The following is a 21,358-nucleotide window of genomic DNA, read 5'->3' on the forward strand; positions in this document are numbered from 1 at the left end:
GACCTCACTGAACATTTACAGCTATAACAATAAACCCCATAAAGGCCTATACAAACACTGAGACTTGACGTTAGCATATGATGGTGCTTACACTGCTCTTCCCCGGAGTCTGCTAGTAGCTTCTCAGAGGTGAGATCACATGTTCCTGAGTCAGGAAGCTCTCTCTTAGCTCCACCACTACTCCATCATGTGCTCTTGGAAAAAAGTGACTTCTTGACCTTCGTTTCTTTGTCTGAAAAATGAGTAGACTGGCCTTGGGATCCCTCAGGTCTTTTTTAACCCTAACTTCTCAAAGAGGTCTGAAGCAGACTTCACAACCTCCTGTAACCAGCAATTCAGGTCCTACGAAGGACCCTGGGTTCTCTATAGGTGGGCTGAGCAAACAGCTCCTCACTCTCAGTCTGAGTGAACAAAGACCTCACCATGAGCACTCTCAGTCAACAACACTAAACTAGATTGAACTCTTGAAGGCAATGCCTTATGGTATGAGTCAATGTCTGCACGTTTTTAACCTATTCTTTAATTTAAAAGGTAAATCTGAAAGGGGGTGTAATGGATAAATAATTACACATGATCTGGGTAGATTTTTCAGCCTTTGCTATATGCTAATGTATCATAAGGCCATTTTCATGTCAGAATTCAGCTTAAAGCATGGACATTTTCCCTGCTTACATATCACAAAATCAATAAAATCAACACTTGTTACAGAGAAAAACCTTAAGTCATGCAAATCGATTAACCTCCATTTCTCCCTCAGTAAACTCTAAACAAACTTGGATTCTACCTCCATCCCAAGGAGTCTGTGGACATGAAAAGAAACAGAGGATCTTGATATAGGTTAAAAATAATCAAAATGGGGAAAATAATAATCCCTCTGCAGGGTTGCTATGAGATTAGAGATACTATAATGGGCACAAAGTGATCAATACATCACAGTAATGATTGTTATTTATCAGCATAATTAGGTGGTGCCATAGTAAAAGGGTCAAAGCGTAGGATTTAGAGTCAGAAAGAATAGCTCCATTGAATAGCATGGCAGGAAATAAAAACCAGTGTTGTCAAGTGAACAACACTGAGACCCTTGTGAATCACACTGATATTGCATGACTCCGTGATAGTGTCTGACTGTGGGCCTTGCGGGAGAGGGAATGGGGAGGGCTGGGAGAGGCTCTCGATCCAGAGGGAGAAACAGTTGCGCAGTGGAAGGTTCAAAGTGCTCATGCCATAACCTGTCTCTCTTCGTCTCAAATATTCTAAAGGGAGGCTACGGTTCGGGGGATGGGGAAAGAGCAGGTCCTTGCTCCAAATATCGATTATACAATCAAATGCTCTCTGTAAAATGCAATTTTGATCAAGGCATTTGTCTATTTAAAAGACTTCAGTGACTCACCACGGCTTTGGAATACAGCCTGTAGCATGCTTTACCAAGCCCCAGAGCCCCGCCGGCTTCTCGGCCCGGCTACGCCGTCAGACCCACCGCCACACCACACCGTCCTCCCTCCGTGCTCTGCACAGGCTGCTGTCCCCACCCGTGATGGCCCTCCCTCCATCTTCACTGAACTGCCCTTCAGCGACCATCTTGTACATCCCACTGCCTTCTCCAGGAAGCCTTAACACCCGGTGAGAGACCTCTCCTACCGCATCCCATCGAACTTCGTGCTTCCATATCTGAATAAGCCACACTATATTGCAATTGCTTGTCTACCTTGTTTTCTTTACTGTTCTTTGACCATCTTACTTACTCACCTTTGTATCTCCAGTGCTTTACATTGGACAGGAAACATAGCAGGTGCTCAGAAAGAGACAAAACACAACAAAACAAAAAACCTGTCGAGTGAATGAATGCATGAAGGAAAGAATGAATGACTGAGAGGCTGAAGTTGATGCCTGGGAGAGGAGATGAAGGAAGAGCTCTTTCCATTACAGGGCAGATCGCCCTGCCTCCCTAAATGGGAAGGAGTGAAAGAGACAATAGCATCATTCTTCCTACTCTCTTTGGGTACTAAGCTTGGATGAACCATAGGTTGTCCTTCAGTGAAAAGAAAGTGATCTTATATTTTGAAATAAAAAAAAAAAACTTTCCAGTTTACTTTTTATGGGTGACCAGACAGAACTGAACCTTTCATCCCTGTCTTTCCTCTAGAAGCAATAGTTTGGTATTTGCTGATTTAGTGTCCAAGCCAACTTTAGAGAACATAACTGCCACGGACAACAGGAATCAAAAGTCTGTTGATCTAAAAACCTGCAGAGGATTAAAGACGTCACCAGGGTGACTGGCCTCTTCATCTTTCTGTGCTGCTGAACCAGTCTCCATAAGAAGAGGGTCTACGATGGCTTAGGCAGAAAGAGACTTGGGCTTGAATCTCAGGCCTGCCATTTACTAGCCATGTAACCGTGTTCAAGACGCTAAACCCTTGCTGTCTCATTTTCTTATCTGTAAAATGGGTACAATACCTTTTAAAACCCAACCTACTTCACAGGATCACACACAGAATCACACAGGTCCTGTGGGCGAAGAGCATTTTACACAATCAAGTACTATGCACATATAAACTACATTATTCCTTTATATTGTAATTCCAAATGTAAAATTAGGGTATTTCACAAAGAAATGTATGTAACACAATAAAGACCGCCTCATTAAAGACTAATAACCTTCTTATATTCCAGATTTCAGTGGGAAAAGCCAAGAATGCAGGGACAAAATGAAGCTGATGTTATGTTGCGGAGTTACAAATGACAAACACAAAGGGACTGACTGAACACATCTGAGAATAAATAAGTGAATAATAATGACACCCCCTTTCCTTGACCTTTGCCTAACCCCCCTCCCCACTGTTCAGTCCAGCTAGAGTCCCTAAGCACTGAACTAGGCAGAGGGGCGGAGGAGCTGAATTCTCAGTAGCCTACGGGCAAGAGCCACTGTACCTGCCTCCTCCGTCTGCCTCCAGCCTTCCCTCATCTGTGGGAGGTACCACAGTGAGAGCTCTTCCATCTCAAATCCCCAACCTCTGAGGAGCACTGCCTAGCCTCCTGACTCTGGAGCGTCCCTCACCTGGTATCCCTCTAAATGCACTTTAAGAAAAATTAGGGAAACTAAACATTACTTAGGATTTAAGAGAGTGCCTCACTTTTCTCCTTCACGGGCTGCACACCAGTTTGTGCGTAAAGGTGAGAGAGACTCCCATGACAGCCTTTTCCAAGCCCTGTATTTCTAACTCCTACGTCAACGTCCTCAGGATCTCCAAAGAGCAACAGATGAAAACAGTGAGGTCTGTGCACCAACCACCTCTTGCCAGATAAAGTAAAATAAGCATCAAACATCAGAGACTCCAGGAAATCTTTATCGACTCAGGGTCTTCTCTCCTCTAAGAAAGCAAAAAACACTAAGACGTGGTTAGGCCAAACCAAACCTATGTGTCCAGCCTTCTGTTTCATCCTATTTCTTAAAATGTTTATAAATCATAAGAAAAAGATATTTAAATGCCCAAAACATATTTGTTTTAATAGTGAAATGACGGGGTGGGGGGTGGGGGGGCAAAAAACCCGGGGCCTTTGGTCCTGGTCTTGTTTTATTTACCTTTCTGCACTGACAAAGGAGAAGCCAACCTAAAAAGGCTGACACTGTTCTGTTTTTAGCAAAGCTTTTCATTCTCAGGCCCTCCGACAAGTATGCTCGTACCACACAGTAACCCTGCTCTGCTCAGGCCATTCCTAAATCCCGCCAGTGATGCTAGAGAGCAGGGCTTCTGTAAAATCCTCGGAGCCAGGACAGCACTGAGAGCCTGACATTCCCAAGGAGCCATCTTCTCCATCCTGAGTTTGCTGAACAAGGAAAACCTCTGGATGACCAGGAAGAACGCCTCTTACTACAAACGCATTTCCTACAGATTAATGTTGTGCATGCTGCTGTCATTCATGGGGCTAATTTTAAAACAGACCTTTGAAGTCTCACCTCTGTCCCTCCTCCACTCTCACTGCAACTTCTCTTCTTGCCCCATGCCTGAATGAAGAAGGGTCACAACAGCCACTCGGCTGGGGCGGGTCTCTGGATCCTCTCCTTCCTGCTCAATGCAGAGAAGCCCCAGCACAGGCAGCAGCTAGCAGCTGGTGAGGAGGGCAGAACCTTGGGCCCCACCCCAGGTCTCTCCCGGCAGAAACTGCGCTGGAGGAAGATCCCAAGCGATACACACAACATGCATCAAAGCTTGAGAAGCACCGCTCCACGCCGTCCATCAGCACTGCCAGCCAGCCGCCCCTTCTCGGGTAAAGCAACACCTGGCCTAGGAAGGGCCGGCCTACTTTCCGCTCCTAGCGTGCCCACGGACAGCGGGGCTGTTCTCCGGAGCACAAAGGGAGAGTACCTGGCACAGCACTTGGCAGCCACCGGAAGGTCCTCAAGGAACACGTTTCCTTTCCTTCCGTCTGTTCACCGCTACCGACATCCTCCTGTCTCCTTCAGCCACTCTTTCTCCTCTCGTGGTACCTTCCTCCCAGAATCTAAAATGGATCAGCTGGTGCAGTGATTCGCCAGACTCTAATGTCAGAATTTCGGCTCTACAACTTACTTGCCGGCCAATCAGGAAAACTACTTAGCTTCACTAGGCCTCAGTTTCTTCCTCTGTCAATGAGGATGCTAATAACACTGCCTTCCCCGTTGGGGTTGCTGTGAAGTCTCAGTCTGGTATTGGCTATCGCTGGCAAGTGCTGTGCAGGTCGGGACCTGTCCACTGACGAACTCAGTTTGGACACCTCCCTCCCCTTTACAGGACTACAGCGCTGAAGGCCAAGCCACACGACTCAGCAGCTCATTGTAACTCTCCCATAGAGGTCTTTGTTTCTGTTGTGGGTTTTGTCGCCTAACCTGGATCTTAAAAGAAAGGATGGTTGCTGTTTTTACAGACTGTAAAAGTGATTCATGCTCATTATAAAAAATACAGCCAAGTATAAAAAAGAGAAATAAATTATCCACCAGCTCACCACTAAGAGACAATTGTTAACATTTTAGAGTACTTTCTTCCAAACACATAGATCTCATGTTTCAGGAGGGGAAGGTCCAGGTTTTAACGCTCGTGGAATTTTCCCTGACTTCCCCACGTCCGACACCTGTCCGCACCCCCAGCGCCTGACGGAGCGCAGTGCTGAGCACTTAGCGGCTGACAAGACCACCTGCGCCTTAGCTGAGTGCTGCATGGATGTGGCTTGCCACTGCACTTATGTGGGGACTGTCCACACACAGAAACAGGGATGCTGTCAGAGTTAGTGATGTGCTCTGTTCGGCTCTTCAGTTCCAGCTGCTGTGAGTGTGCTCACGTCTGCTCTGTGACTGCCGTTTGTGTTTGATGGTGAAAGTGTGTTTCTGGTGGAGCTTCACGTTTCCCTTTCAACGTACTCAAATTTCACGTACCTACAGGAATGGTCATCCCGTGAATTTTATCAGCCCAGCCTGCGTAATACCGAAGGGTTTTGATGACCCCCTGCAAATCCACGTAAAAAGCTTGCAGGAACGGTTTGCCACCATTTAGGGATTCCATGGTCTGTAGGAACAGAAATGAAGAGAGCTTTCTAAGTGATACACTAAATAATTTCTGGAGCAGAAGAAAAAAAAAAAGAAGAGAGAGACTATGAATGAATATGAATAATGATGCATACCTGGTCAACTCTGACTTCCCAAATAAACAGATTTTTAGCACCGCCAGTTTAGTTTAGCTTCTAGGAAAGCCACAATGACTACTCATGCACATGTTCTTGTGCCTGGGTGTCCCCAGGAACCACTACCGCAATAACACGTAAACGTGACGTTTCTTCAACTGATGATAAAGAAATGTTCTGCCTGTCAAACCAGCTTCTGTTATATTAATGATCAGAGCTGCGTGGGGATTTTTTGGAGTCTACACCAGTAATCTGATTCTATAAAGAGAAGCGGGGACATGGGCTTTTATGTGACTGATGAGAATATAAAACGTTTTCCACTGCTGCCAAGACCCCTGCTGAGAAATGGAATATCTACAGTGCACAGCGAGTTTATTTATTACTATCAAATAAACAAGATCTCCTCTAGGGAAGCTCACACTCTAACAACTTCAGGGCTGGTTTTTTGTAAATATTTATGTTAACAACCATTACCTATTAATAGGGAAGTATCTGGTCCATTTAATAAAAATAGACATATTGAGCAGTTCTAGATTATAAACGTTACTGTTTGAATGACATATTCTGTAAACTGCTGAAACCTGTAGCAACAACTAAAAAATCCAAATGGACACACTGAAATGAGAAAAGAGTATTTCAACTTGAGAAATATCAAAAGTGTTACAAGTTTAACAAATTAAATAAGCAAATACATATGTTTATAATCTCACGTCCTTCTCTGTAAGCACATTTTATAACATACTGGTGTAAGAACGACTTGAGTGCTGACAAAAGTAAAATGGAAATATTCTCCTTTCGATGACATAAAAATACAATTACTTATGGTGCAATTTACCCACTTACTATGTGTAGAAGATGGGACTCTTTTTAAAAGATCACATTATCACTGTGTATTGTTTCCTCTTTATCAAAGGGAATCAAATTATTTCCCCATACTTTTTAGGATGTTTATATACTCGTGAGATGGGCACTACGTTCTCCATGCAGCCAGCACACGGCCAAACTCTACACAGCACTGAGTGAAGCAGAGTCAATAACCAGAATTTGGGCCACCTATATGGTCCCAATGAGCTGCTGACACCAGCCAAATTCACCTGTGTTTATTTTCAATTAATTATGTGTACTTGGATGAGGTATTAACTTTGCTCTCTGGTCAGGAGCTCCTCTATATTCCAGAGGCTATCTCTTAAAACTTACTCCTCCTATGGCTCGGGAGTGTTTAAAAGGAGAAATCTCATTTAGGTGTAAGGGCAAAAAGGAATGGATCACAGTGAGACAGAACGTCAGAAAAAGGATGGCATTTGAATTTTATGACATGAAAATATAACTGCAGAAATGAACTATATCATTATCTAGTACACACTGTTAGTGGAATGTGGTAAATACTGTGTAGATTTCACTCAATGAAACAAACACAGACCATCAATGTGCTCCCCTCCCGCCCAACCTTTATGTGCAAGGAACTGTGCTGGGATTACAAAAAAAGAAGTAAAACACAGTTTTCACTCGCAAAGAAATTATAATCCAGTGAAAAGATAAGCATCTAGACCGGCATACCCCCCAAGTGTTCCGAAGAATTCAGTTTTGCACAATATTGACAGATTAGACAAAAAATAGTGTTGAGGCTTAAGTTTAAGTGTGAGAAACAGTCAGCAGGGCTTTTCAGGGTCTCTCATATGCTCGGTGTCTTGGGAATATCTGAGAAGGAGCTACGTCACCATGGAACGCCTTTTTCACAAAACGCGTAAACACCTCATTGGGACAGTTTTCCTTGAAGTACCAGATTAGAAAATGTTTTTATAGAAAAGTAAATGTTACATACAGAGTTCCGGGATTCATTTGTGTTCCCGTCCTGGGAACAGATCCCTGAAGGGGACGGTTGGAGGGAAGAGCCATGGTGGATGGGACAGTGAAGAAGGACACTCGTGCCCCCCTCGCCCAGAGCAAGCTCAACCGTGCCCTGCTTTCCTGTGCAGAGGGGAGGATACAGCATTCGTAACTCGAATGCCTGACTACACAAGGAGGTCCACAACATTAATGGATCGCCTGTGGGTGATCGAGGTGGAGATCCCCGGTGTACGACACAGTGAGTCCCAAATGGTTCTGGTTTCCAGGCAGTTTATATTCTCTAAGAAATCGACTTTGATTTTAAAAAGAGCAAAAACAAACACAGGAACCACTAAGAGAGAGGAAGTTCCTCAGGTGAGAAAACGCTTTAGTGAAAAGAACGTTGCTGTCCCGGGCTATCTCTCCTTTTTACTGGTTCTAGAAAGTGGCAGAAGAACAAAGAAAGCAGACGTGTATGAGAGGCCCTCTGCTTCTGAAGGACTCTACTTAGTCAGGAGAGGTTAACTCTGGGGAGGTAAAAAAATCTTATTTGATTCTCAAATGAATCATTTGGGATTGCTTTTCTACAGGCTTCATGGTGACTTTCCTGCTGTTTACCTGTTTTTGTTTTGTGTTGCTTGTCGAGGATGGGATACGGTTGGGAAGGAAGGTAGGGAGGTCCTTACCAGTCATGGGCGGCTATGGTTTTGTTCTTCAAAATTCGGTAAGAAGAGACTCTCAACTGGTCTTGCACTTCCCCATCTGATCCCAAAAGCTTACCCCTCTCATTTTTCCTGTGTATTAGGGACTCCTCAACTTGTTCCCCAAGTTGGCTTCACATCACGTTTTTGGAAAGACTAAGGAATCTGCATTTCAGTGGAATGGTAAATTTAGAGTAAAGACTTAATGTGTTTTTTTAGGCTACTTACTGCAAGAACTGCCCTGTCTCGTTCCACCAAGTCCGCAAGTTTATCCAACAGATGACCTCTTTCGGAAGCATCCATCCTTCTCCACACTGAACCAAGAGAGAAAGCCAGGCGGGCCGCCTGCACAGCTTTGTCTATGTCTGCCTGTTTGAGAGAGAGGAAGAGGCACAACTGAGGAGACATCACACTCCAAATAAAGGAAGAACCACCTGCTTTCAGGGAAAAGGTGACGAACAAATGTCAGCGCTGGTGTCTAAAGAGCATAAGCTTAGTGCTCCGTTGTCTGAAGGCAGTTACTTCATAGGGAACATTTTGCTAAGAAGGACATACCTTGTCTGCTTCTTGGACTTCACACACCTGCTCTCCTGTGGCTGGATTATAGACAGGGAATGCTCTCCCGCTCTCTGAGTTCTGCCACTCGTTGTTAATAAAAATCTAAGGGAGCAGACAACAGATGGGGATCGGTGAGACGGGTGATAGGAAGCCAACCAAGGGCCAAGTATTATGGAAGTACCATGGTAGTAATATTTGTTCTCTGTGTTTGCTGGCCTATAAGCGAAGTATAGAATTTGAAGCAGTGCAAGAGACCCTCAAATAGTATGCAGTCCAGACTCTCCCGGAATTCAGGCATTTCTTCCATGCTATTCTTACCTCAAGGTTATCCAAATTGAAATGTAGTTCTTACCTTGAGTAAACCTGCCAACCAGTGAGAGTCAAACAAAGATGGAAGGACAGAGTGTCACACACATACAAACAATACACGGAGGCTGTAGAAAATATTTACTGATTGTCCAAACTGGCCAATATCCAAAAGGAGTAAATCATAGAACAAACTGATAGTCATCAAACTTTAGATCCTAGTTCCTCTGTCAGAGGCATAAGTACCTTCACAGTGGAACTTGAAGGGTGCTGGAATCAGTAAGCATTCACTTAATTTATAGTCAGATCCCGAACTGAGCCATGACTTTGAGCAGACTCGTCAGTGAGTTAAACAAGTTACGTGTGTAAATCCAAGTTAGATTTCTTTCCCTTTCCTGGGTAGACTACCCAGCTCAGCAAAGGGAAAAGTCCCGTCTTTCAAACTGGTCTCTCAAGGATTTCTTAAGACCCTTGGTTTCCTTATAAAGGAAATGGAGATTCTATTAAAATGGCAGAGACTAACAATTTAAAAAATTATTCAAGTTAATATCTCAGAAGATTTGTAAGAAATGAGCTGAAGGAAGAGAAAATATAGGCAAAGAAATGTAAAAATTTTAATTGATATTAAAGAGGGAAATCCAAAAAAATATTTTTGGACTATGGAAGCTCAAAGAATACACAAAGATATTTCACTCTACAAAATTTATAGCCTGACAATGAAAATTTCTGAACTTATTAGCCATCAGTCAGTTTAAAATAAACACAATGATTTGTTATTTTCTGCCATTTTATTAGTCACAGATGCTGCTAATGAGGATATATCTACAATTTTAAATATCAAGTTCTAGATTATTCCAAAGCTTTATTTTTCCTTGATTTGATAAAACAATGAGCCTGTGTTGAAGGAGCCTTCTTTTCCTGAGATTTTTTTTTAAAGATTTTATTTATTTATTTATTTTAGGGCAAGAGGGGGGAGGGGCAGAGGGAGAGGGACAATCTTTTTTTTTTAATTTTATTTATTTATTTGTCAGAGAGAGAGAGAGATCAAGAGCTCACATGCACAAGCAGGGGGAGTGGCAGGCAGAGGGAGAAGCCGGCTCCCCACTGGGCAACGAGCCCTACAGGGGATGCAGGACTCAATCCCAGGACCCTGGGATCATGACCTGAGCCAAAAGCAGATGCTTAACTGATTGAGCCTCCCCAGAGTCCCAAGAGAGGGCAAATCTTAAGCAGACTTCACACTGAACAGGGAGCCTGATGCAGGGCTCAATCCCAGGACCCTGAGATCATGACCTGAGTGGAAATCAAAGAGTCGGATGCTCAACTGACTGAGCCACCCAGGCACCCCCTGAAGGCTTTTTAAGATAAAGGGGAAAAAAAGCTTAAAATTGCATAAGTACTTAATTCATATGTAACAAGCATAAACACAATGACCTTGTAATTGCATAACATTTTAAACGTACAATTTATACACACACTTAATGTAATGTATTCATTTATTCAAGCAATACTGATACTTCTAGACATAGGACAGGCAAAAATGACTAGTAGTTCCAGCTGCCCAGGGTCTTCCAGTGTCTAGTAATTCATTAAATATTCGCAACAACCCTAATGGCAGGATTTTATTATCTACTAAAGATGAGAAAGTTGAGAGGATGGGAGGTTAAGAGTCTGACGAAGCAGGTTCTCGTTGTGGCTCTGAGTCAGTCCACCACTCTCTCCACTACATCAGAGTTTGCAGGATTGCTCAGAACAAAGAAACACAACTAGTTAGTGTCCAAGCCTGAATGAGATCCATAGTTCTTGGGCTCCTGGTCTAGTTCTCCTTCCACTCAGCTTAACAAACTTCCTAACAGTTCCCAGCTCATCAGATTTGCATATTCCTTTGAAACACAGTATGATCTCCAAGGAAACAAAGGGAAAAAACTGAAAGATCAGTTTCATTCACTTCTAGTGCACTGTCAGGCTTAAGGAAGAGGGGTCTTGCCAATATTGCTTATTCTCTTTATTCACTATTTGAATGAAACCTAACCTTTTTAGTCCAATTTTAGTTTTTAGCTTTGGTACTGAGCAGTTCTAACTACGTGTAAGAATTGATATTTCATGACTTTTATTGATTCTTAGAGGTCTTCCAAAGATCAAAGAGAAAAATTACTTATTGTTTAGCAGGATAAAACTCACTCATTCTCTTACTGTTTTCATTTAGATACATGGGATCATCTTATCAATTTAAGATACATTATATGACCTTAGTGATCTTTCCCTGTATCTTGAAACATTTTGCTCTTTCATCATCCTAGGCATCATCCCATTATCACTCATCATTTATTTCCAACCATGCTAAAAAAGAACACAAAAAATTATGGAACTTTCCAGAAATGAATAAATAAATACATCACAACTACCTCATCATCCTTTAGTGGTGCTGGAAATCAAGTACATACTCAAAAACCTGTGGAGACATACCAAAAAGACACAGGAGGAGCTGATGTGAAGGGGCTCCCAATGACCAATACTGGGATAATTTAAGCAACAAAATAAATAATGATAGCAATGGATTATCACCCATAGAATTAAAGAGGCACCCATAATGATACAAATTTTTAATGAATATGTAAAGTGGGGGATAAGGTAAAGCTCTGCTTCACAGAATTCCAACTAATAGCTGTGAAGGAATGATGGAATTAGATAATCACCACGTGTCAAATACCACAGTAATTGCTGGAGGCAAAAATCATCAATGGATGGTAAAATCAGTGGATAAAAGTATAATGGAAGACTGGATGTTTTTGTAGTCTCACCCTCAAGATACTTATTAATTACAAAGGAAAAACAGGAACTTTATGTTAGAGAAACTTGGCAGATGGCACCTTAATCAAGCGATCAATGTTAACATCACCAGTAACAGGACAAATTAATTGTTATTGACATTTTATCTGCTTGTCCTAACAATAATTAGAAAGCTGTGTCGAGATCTCTTGCTTTGGTGGTGGATTTGTCAATATATCCCTTAGGGTCATCATTTTTATCTTTCTAAATTTTAGGTTATTTTATTAGTGAATATAAGTGCATTAACTATTAAATCTGGTAAAACAGAACCATTTATCAATATGAAGTGGTCCTCTTCATTACTAATAAAGCTTTGTGCCTTATAGCCTATTTTGTTTAATATTAGTAAAGCTACCTAAGCTTTTCTGTATTTCTGTAGTATTTCCCTGATAGATCTTTCCCCATCCTTTTACTCTCAACTATGTCTTTATTATTTTGCTGTGTCTCTTTAGATGATGTATGGCTAGATTTTATTTTAGTCAATATAAAAATCTCTATCTTTTAACTGGCAAGTTTAATACATTTGTATTTATTGTAATCATATATTGTGTTATATACTGTGTGATATTTGGACTAGATACTTTCAATCTGTCTTACTTAGTTTACTTCCTGTTTTATTGTGCCTCTTTTTTTAGTTGACTAACTACTGATGTTGGTTTTACAATTCAGTTTCCTCATTATTGGTTTGGAAGTTGTATACTGTATTTCTATTCTCTCATGGGTCACCCATGATATTTTATCATGCATATTTAACAACTTGAAGTTTAAAGTTAATATATATCTTAACATGCCTCCCAAACAATTATAATAGCTTTGGAACACTAAATCTAATTGCTCTCCTCCAAGGGTTTATTATAAAATTATTATTCTGTACAGAAAACAATTTCTCATATTTAAGATTTTTTTTAAAAATTTCATTCTCATGATTCCTTAGAATTTCATTTAGTCAAGATTTATTGGGAATAAAGTCTCAATTCTGAATATATTTTTATTGCACCCTCATTTTCAAAAGATATCCCAAGAAGGTTACACAATTCTAGAGGCAAATACTTTCTCACAATATTTTGAGTATATTTATTATTCCAATATTTTCTATCTTGCAATGGTGTTTATAAGAAGTCTGCTGTAAGTCTCTGATTATAACTTCCTGTTTATGATTTGCCTTTTCTGTCTGGTTGCTTTTTAGATCTTGTCTTTGCCTTGGTGTTTTTAAGTTTCATCACAATATGTCCAAGGAATCAATTTCTTTATCTCAGTCATTAATCACTGTGCTCACAGTGTGTGTGAAAAATCTGTCTCATACGTTCTGGAGTATTCTTAATCATTATCATCATTTCCTTAAATATCCTTCTCTTTACTCTTTCCTTCTGGAATTCCAAGTGTTACACCTTTGTAGTCCACCCTCAATGTCCATTATCTACTCATATTTTCCATCCCCCCTCTTTTAAAATATTTTATGTAAAAATAGCTTTATTGTTTTTGTCAGTATGGGATATATTCTTCTAAACAATTCAAACTATACAAAAAAACACAGAGAAGTAAAAAAAAACACCTCAAATTTCATCATCCACAGATAGCCAAAGTTCACACAGTCATATCTCTAAGCCCTATACATATATATAATTTTATAAAACAAGATCACATCTCTATGAGCTGGACAACTTGCTTTTAAAAACTTAACAATATTCTACAGACATTTTTTAATGCTTTCTTTGTATTCCAATGTGTATGTTTACACATATGTAGATAGGTGACTGTGCAGGTTACACGGGTACACGTATGTGCATAGCTTAATTTATTCACTCATTCGATCTTCTACTGAAAAATGCTTCATTATTTCCATTCATCTCCTTTTTTCTTTGTGTTGCAATTGGGCTGTTTCTTCAGTCTGTTATCCAGTTCTCTTTACCTGGATCTAATCTGCTAATTTCAATGTCTGTGTTTTTATTTCTAAAAGTTCTGCTTTGTTCTTTTTCAAATCTGCCTGGACATGTTGTTTTGGTTTTAAAAACTAATACTTTAATTTTTAGGACAGTTTTGAGTTTGTAGAAAACTGAGCATGCAGTACAGAGATGTCCCATATGTCCCTATCCCCCTCCTCAGTTTCTTCTCTTTTTAATATCTAAAAGATATCTTTAATATCTTTTTAGTATCTTAAGAGTAGTGCATTTGTCACAATTTACGGACTAGTATTGATACATTATTAACTAAAGTCTACAGTTTACATTAGGCTTTACTCTTTGTGTTGTATACTTTTATGGGTTTTGAAAAAACATAGTATCATGTATCCACCATTGCAGTATAATACAGAATAGTTTCTTCACTGCCCTAAAAATCTTGTGCTCCATCAACTCATCTCATCCTCTTCATAAACCCCTGATAAACACTCACCTTTTTTTTTTTTTTACTGTCTCCATCAATTTACCTTTTCCAGAATGTCACATAATTGGAATCATACAGCAGGTAGCCTCTTCAAACTGGCTTTTTTCACTTAGCAATCTGCATTTAAGTTTCCTTCATATTTTTTTCATGGCTTGTAAGATTTTTTTAAGGCTGAGTCATATTCCATTGTATGGATGTTCCACAGTTTATCTATTCACATGTTAAAGGATATTTTGATTGCATCTAGTGTGGGGAAATTATGAATAAAATTGCTATTATGTGCAGGTTTTTGTATGAACATAAAGTTTCAACTGATTTGAGTAAATGCCTAGGAGTGTGATTGCTGGATCACATAGTAAGATCTTACTCTTAGATCTGTAAGAAACTGTCAAACTGTCTTCCAAAAGTGAGTGTGCCATTTTGCGTTCCCACCTGCAATGAATGAGAGCTCTTGTTGCCTCACATCCTCATCAACATTTGGTATCATCAGTTTTTTTGGATTTTAGCCATTCTGATGTGTGTGTAGCAGCATCTTGTTGTCCGAGTTTGAAATTCCCTAATGACATATGATGCTGAAAATTGTTTCATATGCTCATTTGCTGTCTGTATATCTTCTCTGGTGAGGTGTCAGATCTTTTACCCATTGTTTGAGTTGTTTTCTTGTCTTAGCATTGAATTTTGAGAGTTGTTTGTATATTTTGGATACAAGTCCTTCATCAGAGTTTTGCAAATATTTTCTCCCAGTTTGTGGCTTGTCTTTTCATTCTCTTTCACAGTGTCTTAGTGGATAAAAAAATTCATTTTTAGGGAAGCCCAATATATCAGTTTTTTCTTTCATGGATTATGCTTTTGGTGTTGTATCTAAAAACTCATTGCCAAACTCAAGGCCATCTATATTTTCTCCTATGTTATCTTTTAGGAGTTTTATAGTTTTACATTTTACATGTAGGTCTATGATCAGTTTTGAGTTAATTTTTGTGAAAGGTGTAAAGTGAGTGTCCAGATTCATTTTTTGCATGTGAATGTCTAGTTTTTCCAGTACAATTTGTCAAAAAGACTATTCTTTATCCATTATTGCCTTTGCTCCTTTGTCAAAGATCAGTTGACTATATTTACGTGTACTTATTTTGGGGCTCTCTACTCTATTCCATTAATCTATTTGTCTGTTCTTCTGCCAACAGCACACTGTCTTGATTACTATAGCCTCACAATAAGTCCTGAAGTTAGGTACTGTAGGTCCTACAACTTTTCTCTTTTTTAAAGATTTATTTGACAGAGAGAGAGAGAAAGAGAGACAGCAAGAGAGGGAACACAAGCAGGGGGAGAGGGAGAGGGAGAAGCAGGCTTCCCGCGGAGCAGGGAGCCCGATGTGGGGCTTGATCCCAGGACCCTGGGATCATGACCTGAGCCGAAGGCAGACGCTCAATGACTGAGCCACCCAGGCGACCCTTACAACTTTTTTCTTTTCCTTCAATATTGTTGGGTCTTTTCACCTCTCTATATAATCTTAGAATTAGTTTGTTGATATCAACAAAATAACTTACCAGGATTTTGATGGAGACTGCATGAATCTACAAAACAAACTGGAAAGAACTGACATCTTAAAAATATTGAGTCTTCCAATCCATGGAATATCTTTCCATTTATCTCGCTCTCCTTAGATTAATTTCATCAGAGTTTTCCTTATAAAATTCTTATATATATTTTGTTAGACTTATACCTAAGTATTTCTTTTTTTTGTGGTAATGTAAAGGTATTGTGTTTTTTATTTCAAATTCCAATTATTCATTGCTGAGACATAGAAAAGCAAATGACTTTTGTACATTAACCTTATATCTTGCAATCATTTATTAGTTCCAGAAGGGTTTTTTATTTTTCTGGGTTTCATTTTTGGTGAATTCTTAGGGATTTTCTACCTAGACAGTTTTATTTCTTCTTTCCCATTTTATTTCCTTTTCTGGTCTAATTGTATTAGCTAGGACTTCCAGCGCAATGTTGCACAGGAGTGGCAAAAGGGAGTTTCTTGTTCCCAGTCATAGACAGAGAGCATCTAATTTCTCATCATTAGGCACGATGTTAGCTATAGTGTTTATCACTGAGTTGAGGTTATTTTTAGTTTGTTGAGAGTTTTTGCCATGAATGGGTGTTAGATTTTGTCAAAAGCTAATTCTAAATGTATAGATACTATCACATGATTTTTTTCATTAGCCTGTTGATGTGACAAATTCTAGTAAATGATTTTTGAATTAGGAACCAGTCTTGTATACCTGGAATAAATCTACATTGTTGTGGTGTATAACATATTGTTGGATTTTATGCGCCGGTATTCTTTAGGGTTTTTGCATTTATGTTAATAAGAGGTATTGGTCTGTAGTTTTACTTTCCTGTAAATGTCTTATCTGGTTTAGGTATTAGAGTAATGCTGGCCATATAAAATGAGTTAGGAAGTGTTCCTTTTGCTTCTATTTTCTGGAAAAAAAAATTGCAGAGAATTGATATGTTTGGTAGAAGTCACCAATGAAACCATCTGGACCAGTGCTCTTTTTTTTGAAAGGCTATTAATTACTAATTCAATTTCTTAAATTTTTAGGGCCCATCTACGGTTAACCAATAAGAGTTCCATCCTCAGCTTCCACCATCAACTACTCCTTTTTGGTGTGTCTCTTAGGTCAAGCTCCTGAGAAGAGCATCTGATTGGTTGCAGCACATTTTTTTTCAAGTGCCTCCAGATGTAAATTAAATGACACTCCCTGGGTCCAAATACATGAAACCAGGAAGAAGAAGGTCACGTAGTATAGTTTGAGGCCATTAAAGGGCCAAGTCCTTGGTCAGGACAATTTCTTTTCAAAAGGACTGTGGAGGGGCAGGCAACAAGTGATGAGTATCTCAGGTGTGGGTGCCAATTTAACAGGTGTTGAGATTTGAAGAATTTCTGTATTTTTAAACATGTCTTTGGTATTGGTATCTGAGTAATGCTGGTCTCAAAGAGTAAAATGGAAAGTATTCTCTTCTCTTCGATTTTCTGGAAGAGTCTGTGTAGAAGTACTGTTACTTTGAATTCAGCAGTAAAGGTATCTGGGCTTGGAGTTTTCTTTGTGAGAAGGTTTTTGTTTTGTTTTGTAGCTATAAATTCAATTTCTTTAATAAATATAGGGCTATTGAAGTCATCTATTTCATCTATTAGAGCTGATATTAGCATTTGATTTTATAGAAAGCTTTTGCATTTTCCTTCTGCTCCCAATTCATTTTAAGATCAATGTTCTTTCAACTAATTACTGCATTAAAATTAATGTATGCACAGATAGTTATTTTGATTTCATATTGTAATAATATTTCATGTTATACCATGTAATAAAGCAAGAAAAAGAAATGAAAGGCAAAAAAGGCTTAAAAAGTAATATTGTCTTGTTTTTCAGACATGATTGTCTATATAGAAATTCCTAAAAAATCTACAAAAAAAAATACTGAAGGTATAATTTGGCAAAGTCCCAAGCACCGAGATCAATATATTATCAACAAATCATTGGAAAATGAAATTTAAATGCATATATTTATACACACACATTAGTTCATGCAAGATCTAGTTGCACTGTGACAGAAGGTCCCTTTAGAGTATACAATTTACTTGAATGCTAGAAGTGGAAATACTGGGGAGCAGCTATTAACCTTTTAAATTATGTGAATTTAAAAATAATAACCTAAGGAATAGTCTAAAGAAGAATTAAGGCTCTCAGGTGCAATGTAACCAGTTCACAAAATTGAGGGACCTACAAAACTCTCGCCCTCCCAACCCTCCTCTGTAGAAACAGGTTTGATAGAAAAAAAGAAAAATTTGAGTTGGAACTAAGAAAGGAACAGCTGAACAGAAATTTGAGTTTATAGAAAAAAATGCCAAATGTTTATTAAAAGCCTATTCTAAGGGTGCCTGGCAGGCTCAGTCAATGGAGCATGCAACTCTTGATCTTGGGATTGTGGGTTCGAGCCCCATGCTGGGTGTGGAGATTGCCTAATGTTAAATCTTTAAAAAAAAAAAAAAGCCTATTCTAAACACTGAGTTGTTTGGAGGTACTACTGAAAACCCACAGATGATATGTACCCTGCTCTCTGCTGTCCTGGGGCTTATAATCATGATTCAAAGACAAAATTACTTTCCGAAAAGCTAAATAATGCACTACTCTATGATTTAGTGCCCAGATGAATGGTCGAGATAACCATGGCAGGAGCTCGCCTGAGAGAAGGGAGATAGCGGTGCGGGCTGATATGTTAGGAGAACACTTCAGGAAAACAAGAAATAATGAGGGAGGACAACCCAGGGTAGGGAACAGATAAAGGAGAAAAAAGAAACTCTATCCCTAATAAAACGATGTGGCTGGCCTGATCAGTCCCTCCTCCTTGACTTCACAGTTCCTCTTTGAAGATGATCTGATGCGCTGGTTTAAGGAGGGTGACAGAGAAGGAAGAAATCGAAGTCAAGCTGCTCTCCTTCCCTCCAGGGGTCCCTGGCCCCTGCCAGCAACTCCAGCAGTTGAGCGGCCCTGGGGTCCCAGCCCCAGCCTCTGCTGGAGGACTGAGTTCAGAGGAAGCAGGGTGCCTTCTGGCAAGCAGGGCCCCCAAACCACAAAGACCCACCGAGTACCTAGGCCAGAGACTCATCAAGCTAGTCACAGTCACAGACAGAAGGGAGACATGAGAAAAGATTCTTTTAAATGTTTTAAGTTGAAATATTTAGAAAGAGCTGTGATTAAAAGGCATGAAAATCACAGACCTGTACCTCTGAAACAAATAATACATTATATGTTGAAAAAAAAAAAAAGAAGATTGTAGGAAGGGAAAAATGAAGGGGTTCGGGAAATCAGAGGGGGAGATGAACCATGAGAGACTACGGACTCTGAGAAACACACTGAGGGTTCTAGAGGGGAGGGGGGATGGGTTAGCCTGGTGATGGGTATTAAGGAGTGCACGTATTGCATGGAGCACTGGGTATTATACGCAAACAATGAATCATGGAACACTACAACACAAACTAACGATGCAACGTATGGTGGCTAACATAACAAAATAAAAGAAAATATAAAAGAAATGGAAGAAAAAAAGGCATGAAAAATATGGCAGAGGAAATAAGAAGAGACTGAAAAGATAAAGAAAATAAATACTGAAAAAACAGTGTTGAAAACAATTTTTTTTTTAAATACAGCTGTATTTTAAAGACTATGAAAAATAAGCCTTACGGATTTCCTACTGGGAAATGATGAACAGAGAAAGGAACCAAAGAGAAAGAGAAATGGGGAGTAGAGGGAAAAGGTGAGGGTAGGAGAGGGAAAGTAGAGCTAGAGCTCATCTCCTATGAATATTCCAGTATTGGATATTTTGAACTATTCAATACTGGATAACTAGCTTTCTTTCCTTTTTTGCTGTGAAAACACAGTTAGCAAAAGCATTAAAGCCAGACCAGCCAGAAAACATACACAGCCCGTGGCAGGAGAACAATGTGATAGCCACAGACTTGTGTCATCAGAATCCTGCTCTCTGCAGACACGGATCATGTTCGTGGTTTGGGTCAACGTCTGCATTTTGCTAGTAGCCCACACAATGGAGAAGGGATTACACTGTAGGGGAAGTGTGGTATTCTTGGGTAGCATAATCCTGCTATCCTAAGTATGTGTACTTGGGCCAAAAGTTTCTCAGAAGCCATGCAAACAAACGCAGAAATAAAGACAAGGAGTGCCAGGCAATCAGTAGGGACAATTTTGTTATAAAAAGTCTAGTCTAAACACAGCTGAACTCCTGAGGCTAAGTCTCTTAAGACACGGGTTTCCAGGCTCTCTTCCTATTAACACTCTCCCATCCCTCCTTCCCTTCCCTTATCTCCCTCAACAGTTTTTACGAAGCACCTACTCTCTTCTAGGCATTGTGCCTGCTAGGGTCTCCTTCGATTTCTAGATTTTCTTCCTTTCCCAGGCTGAGCAAATTATGTCTTTCAGGCTAAATATGTCTTCCTGTCTCCAGTCCAAGATCCCAAGAGTACAAGACGGCTAAAGGGGTTCCGGTGCCAGTCATCCCAAAAGACAAAGGCACTGCTTCCATGGAGCACATCAAAACACACCCAAATAATTTTTTAAAGAGAGGAAAAAAAAATCACTCCCATGACTGATTCACTTGTAGAGAACAGACTTGGCTAAAACAAACTCAATTATATACAATCAGTCCTACCTACTCTACTGCTCCATGATTCCCGTATTGAGAAGGCTCTTGACATCTGTTTTAGGAAAAGTAGTAAGAAACAGCCAACTGGTCTGAACGGCCTTATCAGAGTCACGTTGGGTTACGGCATTTGTTACTCTGTTGAAGCAACACGGCATTAAGGCCAAGTACACACCAATGTCAGTTGTGACATATTCCCAACCTAGAAGAAACTTTTCTTGCCGTCAGCGTTGTGGTAGAAGGCAATGGGAATTGCTACTGGTAATGGTTAATGTTCATTTCTTCCTGTCCCACTTTCTATAAACACGGTAATGCCTATACAAGCTCATTACTGTAAACTGAGCACATTTAAATTGGCAGTAAAACCAGAGTATTTACTCTAGTGCACATATAAAGTGCCTCATCCAATGTTTTGGAAATGTTTCAAGTTTTGAAACCCAGCAGCTGGCAGCTTTACAAGCCAAACCTTACGCTTAAATCACTCACTCTGGAAGGTTTTTTGGTGTCCCGTGTCAGGTAGTACCATTCAGCAGACACTCATTCCCCCACCCCTCGGATTCTTCTGCAATAAATTTGCATTCACAGGGCTCTTATAACTCTTCCAGCACCACAGACTCCTGATGGCTGTTGATTAAATGTATATATCCTGTGCATTTAATCTGACTTTCATTATGGCCACTTCGTAAAAACGCCACAGACTGGACAAGCGATGACACATAGCGAGAACCTGGAATCCCTGCAAAGCCTCAGATTAGGTTTTTTCTCCTTCTTTATTAATCGTGACCATTTTGTGGCCCAGCTCTAAATCAGCCGGAGTATTTGACAGCAAATGTTCCTATCTATGGATTATATATAACCTGTCCCACACACCAGATGAAAAAGGGATAACCCTGGGAGAGGAA

At 40.0% G+C, this 21,358-nt stretch overlaps 1 protein-coding gene across 3 annotated transcripts in view; it reads right to left on the minus strand.

The window, feature by feature from the left end:
- Positions 1–21,358, minus strand: part of ALDH1A2 (aldehyde dehydrogenase 1 family member A2) — a 92,378-nt gene that overhangs the window by 45,681 nt on the left and 25,339 nt on the right. For all 3 annotated transcript variants that reach the window (XM_028100351.2, XM_028100353.2, XM_028100352.2), the window contains exons 2-4: positions 8,736–8,840; positions 8,409–8,549; positions 5,408–5,537 (exon numbers count right to left, since the gene is read on the minus strand). In XM_028100351.2, coding sequence (XP_027956152.1) covers positions 5,408–5,537; positions 8,409–8,549; positions 8,736–8,840 — 376 coding nt within the window. The remainder of the gene's footprint in view (positions 1–5,407; positions 5,538–8,408; positions 8,550–8,735; positions 8,841–21,358) is intronic.

This window comes from Eumetopias jubatus, unplaced genomic scaffold (assembly GCF_037043125.1).
Source record: "Eumetopias jubatus isolate StellerSeaLion01/CBP00866 unplaced genomic scaffold, mEumJub1_p1.0 scaffold_7, whole genome shotgun sequence".
Taxonomy (NCBI): Eukaryota; Metazoa; Chordata; class Mammalia; order Carnivora; family Otariidae; genus Eumetopias; species Eumetopias jubatus.